The 14,967-nt window shown below is 39.6% G+C and overlaps 1 protein-coding gene across 1 annotated transcript in view; it reads right to left on the reverse strand.

Moving 5' to 3' along the window:
* LOC136448910 (collagen alpha-1(I) chain-like) overlaps positions 1–14,967 on the reverse strand; it is a 52,862-nt gene that overhangs the window by 27,442 nt on the left and 10,453 nt on the right. The window contains exons 12-22 of the mRNA XM_066448620.1: positions 14,636–14,707; positions 14,070–14,114; positions 12,942–13,049; positions 12,243–12,296; positions 11,383–11,493; positions 8,040–8,084; positions 5,746–5,790; positions 4,063–4,098; positions 2,056–2,178; positions 1,152–1,205; positions 422–439 (exon numbers count right to left, since the gene is read on the reverse strand). Of these exons, the coding sequence (XP_066304717.1) occupies positions 422–439; positions 1,152–1,205; positions 2,056–2,178; positions 4,063–4,098; positions 5,746–5,790; positions 8,040–8,084; positions 11,383–11,493; positions 12,243–12,296; positions 12,942–13,049; positions 14,070–14,114; positions 14,636–14,707 (711 nt within the window). The remainder of the gene's footprint in view (positions 1–421; positions 440–1,151; positions 1,206–2,055; positions 2,179–4,062; positions 4,099–5,745; positions 5,791–8,039; positions 8,085–11,382; positions 11,494–12,242; positions 12,297–12,941; positions 13,050–14,069; positions 14,115–14,635; positions 14,708–14,967) is intronic.

Raw genomic sequence — 14,967 nt, forward strand, 5'->3', positions numbered from 1 at the left:
AAACACAAGACTTTCATTTAGTGTTCTATCCGAGGAAGGTTCCTAGCGGAAGGTAGATACTCATTTACACCGGAGTTGAGTGAGAAAATTGATGTAAAAGGTCCTTTCCCACAGACACAACATCGGGACCTGTCAGGAATTTGAACTGTGTAACGTTACCTCCAGGTTCTGAGTCAACAACCCTAACCACAAGACCATCTTGCCACCACATTTTGCAGTTGTACAAACCAGTCCAATGTTGTGTCAGTATTTCTTGTCAGTATTTGCCCACATGAGAGGGAAAACAACAACAGACAGGGTCATACATCATACAAACATAGAATCTTTGAGAAACAAACAAACAGAAGAAAAGACTGAGAAGAAAAAACTTTTTAAAAACACAATTGACAAGACAGTGTACTAAAATATAGGCAAGATGTACCTTTTTCCCAGGAGCACCCTGAAAAGAGGCAGAAAAAGAAGTTAGATTAGGGTTGTCGGTGGACATAAATACAACACCATGATACATTCCATGAACAAGTTAATATTATGTAGAGAAAGAAGTGTTACTTTTTTACTAGGAAGCAGAAATTTATGTCAACCAAGACAAAGGTCAAATAGTGACTTGTTAGCAGAACAAATTTTTGATTGTTATATTACATGCACTTAGAACAAAAAATTAATAATCAACTCTATGGCTATGAAAGGATATGGTAGCAAGCAAAACATTTTATGGTACAAAGAAATACTGGTAAGATAAAGGATTGGCATAGGCACAATTACAATAGATTCTGAATATACAAATCAATGTCACACAGTATACAGCAACCACCTTACATGAAAGTCCAGAAAGACCTCTCAAAGTTTACAGTCACTAATGTCTGTCACCCTTACATGTGGTTTAGTTAAAACAAAATGTCAGTGGAAAACCATCAACTGAAGAAAAACAAAAATCAAATCAAGAGTCAGATCAAATAAATGTGGCATCTATCCTTTCTTTTCTACGGATGTTAATGTTGTTGTTGTGTTTGGCAGGTCTTTCTGGACTTGAAAGATCAACAGAATTCCAAATTTCGGCAAAAATAGCCAGAAGTGAAAATGTGAATGAAAAGTTCGATGGAACATATTTCCCACATGTTCACTTCTGATTATTTTTGGGAGGAGAAAAGTACCGCTGGTCCAGGTGGGCCTTCTACACCATCGTTGCCAGCTTCGCCCTTATCGCCCTGGTTTAAATCAAGGTCGTGCATTTAGCATTAGAACGAACAAACAAACAAGACAACCAAACAACATATTGTCTCTATCAAATCAGACGGTACTACGAAAGACCAAAACGACAATTCAGACAGATTCCTCAGCTCATTTCTTACCGCTCCGAGGCATGAATCCAACCGGTCCGAGCCATGATTCCAGAATCCTGGCAAGGAGCAAAAGGAAGTTGCCTCGGACTGGTTGGAAACGCCTCGGACCGGTTGGAATCATGCCTCGGACCGGTTGGAATCATGCCTCGGAGCGGTAAGAAATGAGTTGAGGAAGCTGTCTTGAATTGTCGTTTTGGTCTTTCACCTTGTGAGGATAAATGTCCAATAAGTAATGTATAATGTTGTTAATAAGAGGATAGCAAACAAAATCTTAACCAATCAAAAAGAGAAATAAAATCAACTACAATCTACAAAAGATAGAAACTATTTTGTGAATCACCTACAGCAAATAGAACAATGAATGATACAATGACAAGACATTTCCTCACAAGGCTGAGATTCCCTAGTATTACTTACAGGAAGTTTTCTAACTTGTGTTAAACTTTGTCCAAGAGCAAAAATTAGATATTATGTTCTACCTTATGTATTCAATAGTGGTAACACTCGTCTTCAAGCCAGGGCAATATTTCTTCCGCAATTTACAGCATATATTTTCTCCTATTGCGGCTGCTTTGTACTATTTACAGTATGGCAGTATGCCCCGGGGAAACGAACGAAAAGTCATGCGTACAAGGATGTCATCCATACAATCAAATCAACATGCTTTAGGATGCATGTTTTGTTTTATTTTGTTTGAACACAAAGAGGCTCTTACAGGGGGTCCAGGAAGACCCATCTCTCCCCGTTCACCCTTCACTCCGATTCCAGGAAGACCAGGTTGTCCTCGCAGACCAGGGTCGCCGTCCTTGCCAGGTCTACCGTCTGTGCCGGGGCGGCCCTGCAACAAGCATACATCGTACAAACTTTATGACTTTTACATGCGCATGGCATAGAGACTGTACCATTAGGCCACACCAATTTAATTTCTTGGTTAATGGATTTTTATTTTCCAAAAAAAAAAGTTTAGAAAAAAATAAATTTCAGAAAAAAAAAGGATTTTCATGACTTTTTTTTCTAAAATCTAAAAAAAAAATAAAAATCCGTTAACCAAGAAATTAAATTGGTGTGGCCTTAAGTAAATGCCTGTGATGCTGACCAAAGCTGAACAATTATTCTGCAGCCTATGGGGTCTTGGTTGACAGGAAGCTCTGTTGCAAACAAGTCCTACCATCTGCTTTGATGTTTAAAAGTCTGTAACATTCGGGCTTCTCTAAACGAGTGCTTTAATAGTAACGTCTACTAACATAATTCCGCCAGGGTACATAACCTTATATCCGCCACCCTGAAATGATGCGTCAAAAGAGATCTCTAACCTAACATTCCCCAGTATAATGGATGGACTCCTGCTTATCTAAACTGTGGGGTGCTGTGCTAGAGATCTTTGAAACCGACTGATTTTCAAAGTGGCGGATTTATGTATACTGGCGGATAAATGTTAATGTAGGTTACAACTTCTAGAGCTAGGGTGCAATTTTTCAACAAAATTTCTTCACAACAAGGTCAGAATCAAAGGCTGAATTGACAAGAAGAAGCATTAACCTGCAAAGTTAGTTTGTATCGCCATCAATTTGAAAGAAGCAAGCCATGCCAATTTTGTTTAGAAATTCCTTGCATGGAATGGAGCTAAGTTGTCTCTTAACCTGGTATTTTATCTCCTAGCTACATAACATACATGAAACATTACATCTGTTTCTCTTTTATTTATTAGCTACAACCTTACATGTATCTGCAACATGCCTATACGTTGAGATACATGTTACTGCTGCTAAGACTTGTAGAGAGGTAGCTAGATCTACAAGCAAGGCTGTTGGATGTAAAATTTGATCTTTTCTTCAAATCTTTACCATTCGAGCATCTCAGAAGAAAACGGAACACGCAACACAAATGTTTTTGAAACCTTAATGATCTGCTTTCACATTCCACATTCCAAAGAACAGAACACTGAACAACGGCAACAGAAACATAGATCTTGTTGCAGATTTTCAATTCTGTATTTCACACCTGGCATGGTCTGAGATATGCAAGTTTCCCAGTTTGTGCAGACAAAATCATCAACAAAACACTGCTGTGCGGCATGCATTTCTTGACTGGGAATCCCTGTGCACTCCTCCGTACAAACGGTATGTAATGGATCTAGTTTATGTGGTGTTATTGTTCCAAAATAGCATCTTGAACATCCGGGGAGAGAGGACCATGGCGGCTGTGCACATGCAGCACTGTGGTACACTACAGTGCATTAATTCGCACGATTCTGTGAGAGTTTTCTGAACCTATGGACACACGTTTGTTTGTTCAGACCCTTGTAGTGCCTAGTGGGCAGCATAGGAAAGTTTCCTTGCTATTTCAGTGGCAGGGTATATTTTTACAGGGAGGGGTTGCTAACATGCTCGAGGCACCTCCCCCAACACAGGAACCCCATTTTATGTCCCTTTTGAAAGACGGATGCAGCCCCAAACGCGATGTCCTGACCCAGGATCGAACCAGGGTTTCCCAGTTAGCAACTAAGTTGTACCAGGAGCTCAACTGCTTCCAGTACGCACCTAAGCACGACTGGAAAAGAGTTACATCGTCCTATTGGAGGTGGGGGGTGGTTTTCAGGACGTCAAACCTCTGCACGTAAAAGAACCCAATACACTTATCAAATTCTTTCTTTCTTCTGTGTCCATGTGCCTGAGGCAAACTCTCACAGAATCCTGGGAATGGTAATGTACTGGGTACCTACCCGTCTACCCCTTTCACCCTTGACCCCGGGTGACCCCTGGGGAGCACAAAGGCAAGGTGTAACACAAGTTCATGATCATCACTCTGTAGATAGACTGTCTGTACAAAAGTCAAGTTCAAAGTCTAACTTGTGTCTGTCCAGACCATTGCAGGAAAAAATTTCCTGCTCCGACAGCATATCACCTCTCACCATTGCAATATCTAAGTTATATTATTGTGCACAAGCCAAGCAGTTCTCTGAGCACAGTTGTTTTAGTTGAGAACAGAACATGCACATTATAACTTCCATTGCATCTATACTTCATGACAGTAACTGTATTTCAAAAGTTTGCAAGGTCCAGTCAAGCAGCGTAACTGCATATTTTCTCGAGTTAGAAAACGTCGAGCAACATTTAGGTTGTATAAAAATAACTCCTGGTTAAAAGGAAATAATGATGTTAATTCTACAGATGTTATGGGTGAGAAGATCTCAGGTATAAATACAGAACCTACAAACTAGCATTATCAAATGTTGTATGTCATATAATGTTATATCTTTAGGTCAATGCTAAAGTAGTGTCAAGCTTAAGGTCGCAATGATTAACTACATGTACATATAACTCAGACATGCTTTTCATATAATTGTACATCTACCTATAGGTTACAAAATTGAGAAATAAAAACATTTGTATGTGTGCGTCGAGCTTGGCAAAAGTTAAGATTAGTTCACTTATCTTAAAGTACCTTAAAGTTTGTTACATGTAGCGAGTGCCCAAATGAACAATGCAGTTATCATGGGACTCACTGAGTTATTGCATACCTATGGCATTAAACTAGCATGTCAGCTTTTTTCTCTTTCTCTTTCTTACTACTTTAGATAGCAGAATGCAGTGAATGACCACAAAGGTCCATTCCGGATGAAATGATTTTGGATAGACCCCTGTGGAAGAGGGGTCGCCAAGATGGACCACAGGCGGTAGGCAAAGGTATTGTCGTTGAATAGCTGCTGAAGTTCCGATTGTGACGAAGTACTCGGCGCGGGGATCGCCCGTGCCGAGCTTCCGAGCGAAATGTCTGAGCGAGCCCCGTTTCTTTGAAAGTAAGAGGTAATTAGCAAAGGACGACGGGAGAAACCATCCCCGCTAATGAGGGGGGGGCATTCCCGGAGTGAGCGACGGGAGAAACCGTCTTCGGGAGCATTTGAGCGAAAACATGTACTGCGGCGGTTACCCAACATAAATACCGTAGCCTAAAGCCCGTGGATGGACTGATGAAAAATTAATGTGATAAGCAAAGGCACTTCTTTGTGAAGGCTGCAAAAAGCATGTGACAGCAGATGGATTGATTGGGACAATTCAAAATGGATGTCAATCACATAGACACATAATATATTGATATTACATACATATGTGAGCAAAGAAACAGTTAATTCATGGAAAGATTAAAAAGCTTGATGTCAACCATGGAAGAATTCACAGGAAAGAAGACTAACGTAACAAAACTCCATGAAAATAAAAAGAAACATAATCATTGCAATATATGGGAGTATCGTTTAAGTTTTTCCTGTTCCTAATTCTTACTAAGACCATATCTTGTTAAGAGTCTAACTCCAAAATATGCAATGATTAGCTTTCTTCTTTTTTCCAAAGGCTATAGAGGGGTAGCCATGTTTAACTACACTTAGTTGGGAGCGGACAATCTGTACCTTTCTGCCATCTATGCCAGGGGTTCCAGGCAAGCCCATATCACCCTGGGGAAGGGTTGGAAACAATAAAAACAAAAAAATGCAAACCAATGACGGAAAAAATGCCTGAAAGTAAAAACCAACCAGTCCTACAATACTCCAAATGGGACGTTTTGTATGCATCGTTTTGGTGTCCACAAGAAAAAGAATACACAAGGCTACATGTAGGGCCCAGGGGACAAGTTATAGCTCTCATAATATCCGCAAAGTCGTCATATTTGGTTCAGACATACACAACAGTAAATGATCTTCGGTAAAGACGTAAATTGATTTTTTTCAACATTCTCTTTTGCTTCCTTGAGCACTCTGTGCATGCTTACCTGTTACAGTCGCTGACTTAAAGGCAACTCCAAGACTTTTGGAAAATCTAAGACTTTGGAAAATCTACGTAGGAAATAGAACCTCAGAACAGCATGCATTAAAATTTTCTACGACTGTAATTGTTTTTGAATAGTGTACACGCCCAATTCCTCTTCATTCTTATTTTCAAGCCCGAAACATTTTTCGTCCTATAATCTGCACATCTAAAAGTGTTTTTATACTGAAGACACATTCAAAAGCCATTGTGGAATATTGAAGGACTGGTTCATAATCAGGAATAGAGAAGAAACAAGAGCACTTCTGTGACGTGGCAGAAATAAATACAATTGTAGGGGAGGCATGGAATGGCAATGCTTCAGGTTAGTGGAAGTGGTGTGGCTGAAAATTAGATACCAAGTTGACAAAATGGACAGATGGAAGAAATATGTATATTTTCTATTGAATCATCGGAATCTTGAAACATATGGAAGAGATAAGAAGACTGTTCAAGAATTTTAATCATTCTTAAGTCATTTCCATCTTACTTGAATGATATTTGATAGACATAATGTTTATGCTTTGTGTATAGTCTTGTTTTGAGGTCTGCAAAACATGACAAGATAGGTGAGGTTATGTCTTATCAACTTGATATCCATTTGCAGACGAGATAGCAGAAGGCATGCAGGGAAGAGAGGATGTCCAGTAGTCTACTGGTTCTTGGTAAAACTACAACAACTCTTAGTTAATACTCCACACGACAGTTGTACGCACTACAAGCTTTGCAAGCATTGCGGAACCACTTGTCGGGTTGCTACTGACTCTTCCCCAACTGAAGGAGACTATGTTATTGTAGGGATAGCGAGCTTCACACCATTTATGTCTAAGTTTACAAATGAGTAGCCTCTACCAGGCTCTGCAGATCGGTGGGAAAATAGTAGAAATCGGCCAAATAGAGTGAATAGTATGCCAAGGGTAGTCCGCTATACAGGGAAGTTCAATAGGCGTCCAACAGAGCCTGTGAGGAGTTCTTGACTTCAGCGCTGAGCTAGTTCCTTTGTACAGATAATCAGGGGATTAATTTGATGCCCTTTCTTGATGAGGCCGACTCCTCACAGGCTCCGTTGGTCGCCTATTGAGCTTCCCTGCATAGCGGACTACCCTTGGCATACTATTCACTCTATTTGGCCGATTTCTACTATTTTCGCACCGATCCGCGGAGCCTGGTAGAGGCTAAAAAATGAGAGCTATGCTGCAGTTCACACCCTTGCAGTTTAAGCATATATGTCAGTTAGTTTAAAACAGATTTTTTTTCCTTTACCGAGATGAAAGTATCCAGAATAACATGAGATTTTAACTGTCGTTTTGCTTCTCTTAAAATGCATCGTTGCTGCAGTATACCACAGCGTTGACATCTTGCCACAAATCTAAAGTAACATGAATTCTTCAGTCTTGTAGACTGAGTTTAAGGAATTATCATCACTTAAATCTGACATACCACTTACATTTTGTACTCAAGGGGTTTATTATTCTAAAGGATTCATGAGTACACTTTGTTAGATTTGTAGCAAGATGTCTTTATCAAGAAGAAATTAAAGGAAAAGCAGCATTTTGTTTTCATCCAAAACATGTTGCATCAATGTGGTATTGTTTGTTTGTTTCTTTGTTCTTTCTTTCATTCAAACCCTTGTAGTACCTAGTGGCACATACAAACAGGGCAGCAAAGCTTCCTTGATGTTTCAGTAGCAGGCATCTATTTCTACAGGGAGGGGCTGCTCAAGCCCTCACCCTATCACTGTGGTATACTGTGCAACAAATCACATTACTATCAGGACGACTGCACCACAGATATACTCTGCATGGCATTACAGTTCATTGTATTCCCCCATCTCCGCTATCTGCTAAATAAAGGAACACTCACAATAGCGCTGAAAACAGTCCAGACGTAAAGGCCATACCTTAGGGCCAGCTGTTCCAGGGGGACCGGGTGGGCCTGGTGGTCCCTGCAAGACAAAAACAAAGAGTCACACATGAGAACGAAGCCCAACCTCCAGCCAATGTAAATGCTTACAAACCTGTTAATTGCCATTTTCTTTGCTCAGCTTGGGTTGAGTACAAATAGTGCAGGAATAAAAAAATAAAAAACAGGGGTTATTTGGTATTTCTATGAACACCATGCCTTGAAAATATGCTGGTGCTACAACAGCCTGTTTTTGGACGAACTGGTATTCTACTCAATACAGAGTCTTGGTAATCACACCTACAGCAGCTATAGCATACAACAATGTTGCTTTCCTCTTTGAACAGGTCTTGGGTGCATTTGCAAGTAGCTGTCACCACACAGTTAGACAAAAGCCATTTGAAAATACACAGAAAGTCAGTCCCACTAGTAAGAAGGTAAAGTAAAGCAGACAGCAGACACGTCTAAAAAAGGCAAGACTTGACACTTTACAGAGTGACAGAAGACTGGTAACGTTGGTCCATTTTCTGTCCTTTGGCTAGTTTTGATATGCATGCCTGCAAAGCACATGATGCAAGCAATACTGAGTCGCTCTTCCAATTGGAACAGGGGGTGGAAAGAGAAGGAGAGCTCCTGATTAAGGTACATCTCTTTTTTTCTACAGTGGAAATCATCATCGCAACTTCCATATCTAGTGGAATGGTTGAGCAGACTGATTTCCTTTGTGAGAATCTAGACTTAATGTGAAAATTTGGTGCCCATGAGAGCTAGACAGACATGTAAAGGGATAGGAAGGGAGGGAGAGAAAATAACTGGCACAACAGTGCTACTTCATACAGTACAAGGGGTGGAAGTTAGTTTCCTATCATCATCATAGCCTGTCGCTGTTTCTCTCTGCCCAGTCCAGTTGAGAGGTGTTAAAAAAGAAGTAGACCAAAATGTAGTAGTTAGAATGTCACATGATGGAGAAACAGCGTTGTTCCTCTTGGAAGAGCATTCAAGGTTGCTGCATCACTTTTAAAGGACAATTTTGACAAGGGACTGTACAGTTCAAAACCAAACAATTGGGAAATTAACTGGGAATTTGTAGATTGATAGAAACTTAGGAACATACACGCAAAGTCAGGCCAGGGAATTGGCGACCCTTTGTGACAGACGGAAAGAAAAGAACAGAGAACGTTAATGTATGTTGGTTCAGTCTTGCCGGGACAAAACGGCAACGTTAGTATAAAGGGGAGGGGGGCTGCAACATAAACTGCCTCAAATTAAGAAGACAGAAACTCCACGGCAAAGTAAAAAGGAACAGGCAGACAGCGACCATCTACACACTACGTCAGACAGCACAGTAAACTTTTAAATTAGTGCATTAGGACATAATTGTTGAAACAACACAGGGCTGTCTCCAGGACCCGTCCCTCCAGCACAGGACAGAAATTTGCTTGAAGGGACGGAAAAGAATTCCACTGTATCCATCAAAAAAGTGATGAAAATGTTGTTTTCTTAAAATGACAGATTTAACAAGGAAAATCAACAACTTAGGCTCCGAAACAATGAGTGGGACCAAAACAAGTTTACAGCGGGAGACAGCCCAGACGCCACAACATCTACCAGAAATGTCAAGCTGTGTCTATCATAACTACAACAAACTGTTTAATAAGGAAAATGTTAAAATACATCTTAAAGATTTGGCACCTTTCTTTTAGGCAGACAATATGCAAATACTATGACAAAAATATGACTTGCAAGTATGCTTTTCCAACACAAGGCTAACTCAAATTCTATTTGGCAACTCAAACAGATGATCTAGTGTAAAAGACTACCAGTCTTAATTACAATGAAGATTTCTACACTTATTTATCAATGCATAGCACTAAAGCACCAAGCACAGAACATCTGCAACCTCCCAAGACAGACCAACAGCATTTGGAAGAGTGTTTGTATTGCATAGATTCTTACACCTGAGTCAAGTGGGGAAAATTGTGTAAAGTACTACATGTACTCTCCAAGCAAAAGTTGGTTGGGAAGATTTTTGAGCTTTTGTGACCGTCTTATCATATCACTATGCCCCATTTTACGTATGCCAGCCTAAACAACCTCTGCTTGGAGAGTTGTAAGTACCTTTCCCAAGGGCACAACTTCGGGACCTGTCAGGGATTCGAACTCAGTACTTCCAGTTCTGAGTCAACAACCCTAACCACAAGGCCACGTGCCACCACATATTCTGGTAGTTATAACTGTAAGAATGACACTGGCAGATTCATGATTTCATGGGAAGGCAGCCTCTCCCAAATGTTGTAGGTCTCTAGATACACATAATGCTGCTGCATTCATTCACTTGTACTGTTCATGCACAAGTGAGGAGAAGAGTAGATTCACCTGGGGACCAGGATTATTGAGAGGGCCCTTCTCACGGTAGCATGAGGGGAGAGAAAAGAGGTGGAGGAGACAGAAAACACAGTTATAGAGAGATGAAAGCTAACAGATCACAGTGAAGATCTCAACATTCATGATACAACACAGAAAATGACACAATACATCTCTTACATCTGTGAATAGTTTCATCAGGTTGGTAGGTCACTGGATAACAGAGTCCTTTGTACACAACAAAGTGTTTTATTCAAGACTGATGTTTCAGTGACCGTCTGTCACCTTCCTCAAGTCAATTCTGATTCAGAGCAAGTCTCAGGTCAATTCTGAATCGGAAATGCCCTGAAGAAGGTGACGGTCACTGAAACATCGGTCTTGAATTTAACACTTGGATCTGTAAACAGAACTTTGCTATCCAATATCTGCAAAAACAGCATGCATCTGTAACCTTCCCTGCTCGTGACCTTTTTGTGCAGTACAGGTAGAGGTCTAACTATCTGATTTGCAACCCAATAACTTGAATGATGCAACACCATTTTGAGCAATCACAAGAAAATATTCAATTTCTGTTTGAAATGCCACCAATAATAAGGGTTTTGTCATTGGTAGTTAACAAAATACCACATTAACTGTGCTGATATTGTAACCAATCAGTGGAATCTGCCCTTGGTCCTGAAGACTAAATCAAAAGACCAAGTGTTTTGTCCTTGGTGCTGAACAACCAATCAGTGCTTGAGTTACAATCAATCCCTTATATCTGTCCCTGGTGCTGAACTACTATCCAAAAGGACCATACAATTACTGTAATTGAAAAAATGTATATGGTACATGTATGAATTCAGCCTAGACACGAGCTAAATCCATCAAAAAGGCATATCTTTACTGAAATGGAAACCAATGATACTGGTATGCCTACAAACAAATAAATGCACGAAGACAGCTAAGAGCAACCAAAGATAAAGTGCTGTACTTACGATGACGGAAGAGAACTGGTTATCTTCTCCGGAGAATTTCACACCTCCCATGTCACCCTTTTCTCCCTTGTCGCCCTTGTCTCCTCTCTCACCTGGGTCACCCTTCAGGCCCTGATACAAGATTGGACATCTTTAGAAACATGGAGAAACGCTGTGCGCACAAATGTCTGACTACGAGTTTTCAACTATAAGGCCACAACAATTTCATTTCTTTGTAAACAGAATTTTAAAAAAAATATTAGATTGGAAAATAAACAGGAAAACAGAATCTCAGAGAAAAGTTTGTAATTTGGTGCACACAGTTTCAGGGAGTGAATATGGTCAGGTGCAAGTTTTCACCCCAGCTTTCTGTTTTAATGATGTCCTCGTGCTAAAATTAAAAAAAAATCCGTTAACTAAGAAATTAAATTGGTGTGGCCTAACAGTTCAATTTCAATGCATCCACCTTGCTATACAAGTGAAACAATACTACTGTTACAAGATTCCACATAAAAGTTGTGCACCTAAAAACAAGTAATTACTACATTTACTTTGATACTTTGTGTGAATCATAAAAGTTTCAATGCATTCTGTTGGCTACTCAAGTTATAGAACAACAGACTGAGGCCTGTAAACCCCTGGATACCATATGTGATACCTTTATTCTATGACTGCTGGGAAAAGTTCAGCAAAGGTTTATTCCAATGTTTCTGTCCTATGAACACAGTTGCCTCAGTCAAATGAAATATCTCATTTTTCATTGTGCAAAAATGTCTACACCGACTTGAAATGCAGGACTATGTTACACTTTGCAATAGAAAAGACTTGAATATGTCACCTTATAAACATAGTAAGACAATGTTTAAGAAAAGGAAGAAGACCTGTATTCCTTGATCTCCTTTGGGACCGATCAGACCAACATCTCCTCTGTCACCCTGGGAACAAGAACAAAGTATCTGTTTTATTTCTTGTAATCTCTGTGTTTTCAATTTTGAATAAGAAGTGATCTTCATCTACAGCAAAGTAGTACCTTTTGTAGAACAGTCACACAGTACTTGATTATGATAATCATAATTATAGTCAAAGGCATTTTGCCCATGGAGCTGATTTGCAACCCAATAACTTGAATGATGCAACACCATTTTGATCGATCACAAGAAAATATTCAATTTCTGTTTGAAATGCCAACAATAATAAGGGTTTTGTCATTGGTAGTTAACAAAATACCACATTAACTGTGCTGATATTGTAACCAATCAGTGGATTCTGCCCTTGGTCCTGAAGACTCAATCAAAAGACCAAGTGTTTTGTCCTTGGTTGTGAACAACCAATCAGTGCTTAAGTTACAATCAATCCCTTATATCTGTCCTTGGTGCTGAACAGCCAATCAGTGCTTAAATGTTACAATCAATCCCTTCTATCTGTCCCTGGTGCTGAACTACTATCCAAAAGGACCCTTCAATTACTGTAAATGTCTTTGAGCTTGCGGGCATTTCATATTGCGGTTCGGAGAAAATGGAGTGTTTGCGGTGGTTTTAAGCTTGCAAATTTACAGATTTAACTTTACAAAAGAAACTTACCTTTGGCCCAGGTAGACCCCGGCTTCCAGGATATCCGTTCTCGCCTGGCTCCCCAGGTTCCCCGGGTGACCCAGGTTTTCCAGGGGGGCCGAAATCACCCACACCTCCCTGCAGTCAAACACAGTTATACATACTGTCAGTTCTACATTTTTTTTCTAAAGTTAGTTTCTTCAATTCAACACAAATCGTACAAGAGCAGGGATTAGCTAATGCCTCCCTGAATTGATTTCCGATTTTTACAATCGTTCATTTTAAAATCAATACAGTTTCACACAATATACACCATTTACATTTACACATTTACATCAAAACCAAAACGGGCCAGCCGTGGGTCAGGCATTTTCATTAAAGAGTCTTATGGCACAGTACAGGAATGACTTGTTAAGTCGCTGAGTCCTGGCTGATGGCAGCGTGAAAGTGTTTGTTTCTCAGCTGTCTGCCTGTAGCAGTCCAACGTTGGAGGGGAACAAGGTCATTCCTAGCCAGAAACTATCTTTTTCTCTTTTAGACAGTCAAACTCTTACATCCGTGAATAGCTGGTAAGTCTAATAATAGGTTGGTAAGTCATTGAATAAAAAGACTCTTTGTACACAACCAAGTGTTTTATTCAATCAACCAATGTTTCAGTGACAGTCTGTCACATTTCTCAGGGCAATTCTGATTGGTTCACTTTGCACTGCAGCTATAGGTGTTGCTGCTTACTTGGTTGTGGTCAAAATGTCTTTTTATTCAGGGTAACACGAAATATAGATTGAAGTTTTGCAACATCAATACGTATCTTAGTTTTCATACTTTCTAACTTTCATATAAAAAAGAATCTATGCACTTTTATGTTTTTTTTTCCTTTCATATAAGTTTCTGATACGACTGTATTTTTGACATGACTGTATAGTTTGCCTTTTTAAGTTTCGTAAACAAACCAAGTAAAGAGTCCTAATGCATCCAACAATCAGATTATTTGTGTGGTCTTTACATCATAAACACTTAAATTTCAACCAACTACCTGGTTGATCTCGATTGGTTTTACTCTTTAGAATGCAATACTAAGTATGTTCAAGATCACTAGATATTGTCCTGTGAACTTGACTGTTTGTACAGCATGTAATAGCACACCACACACATCCCTACCTTTACTCCATTTCTTCCAGGTGCGCCATCTATACCTCGCATACCCTACGGTTGTGTGTGCAGCAAAATAGACAGTTTTCATGGGGTGAAATTAAAAATGATAAGTGTCTACATGAAGAATGCAGTTAGCAGCAAAAAAAGCATCAAATAAACCAAAGAACAGCAAACAAAGCAATCAAATAAAAGACAGGAAAAAGAATAAAAGCCTTAGTTGCAGAGCAACACTAATGTATATTAGAAAACAATCTTAGAAAAGCAAACCACTTATGCATAAGAATATTCATTCCTGGGGAAAACATCTCAGTAGAAAATTAGCTTCTATCATCATGATGTTACAATGTATGTCATATGTACATGCACATGTGTACCTCTAAGTCAGTAAAAGCAAAAACAAAAGATAAGAAAACAAAACTCAAAACACATCTTGACATGTTCTACTACAGCCATCATGGTAGATTTGTAACTTTTTCTGTTGAAAAAAAATGGAGGTGTCAACTAATAAAAGTAAAGAAGTGGACAGGAAAGGCATTTCTTCATAAACAACTCTTAAGAAGAGGAGTGCTTACGGAAGGTCCTTGGACACCTGGTACCCCTGGGGGCCCCATCAAGCCTGGTTTTCCTGGGTCTCCCTTTTCTCCCTGGACAGAAATAATTCATCATATTACTACTGAGAAACAAGCCCAAAAAATGCCTCTGCACCAGAGGTGTCGCAAAAAAAATATCCATACCCAACTTGGTTCTTTACTTAACAAAAAGTTACTTTTTCTATTATAGTGAGTTGCGCTCATTTAATCTAATTGCAATCATATTCGTGATGCAGCAATCTGTATTGTACAATGTATTATGAAATCTAAAGCTGGTCCAAGCCTTGTTAACTTCATCGGATTAACAATGTTCT

This window comes from Branchiostoma lanceolatum, chromosome 14 (assembly GCF_035083965.1).
Source record: "Branchiostoma lanceolatum isolate klBraLanc5 chromosome 14, klBraLanc5.hap2, whole genome shotgun sequence".
In the NCBI taxonomy this organism is placed as follows: domain Eukaryota; kingdom Metazoa; phylum Chordata; class Leptocardii; order Amphioxiformes; family Branchiostomatidae; genus Branchiostoma; species Branchiostoma lanceolatum.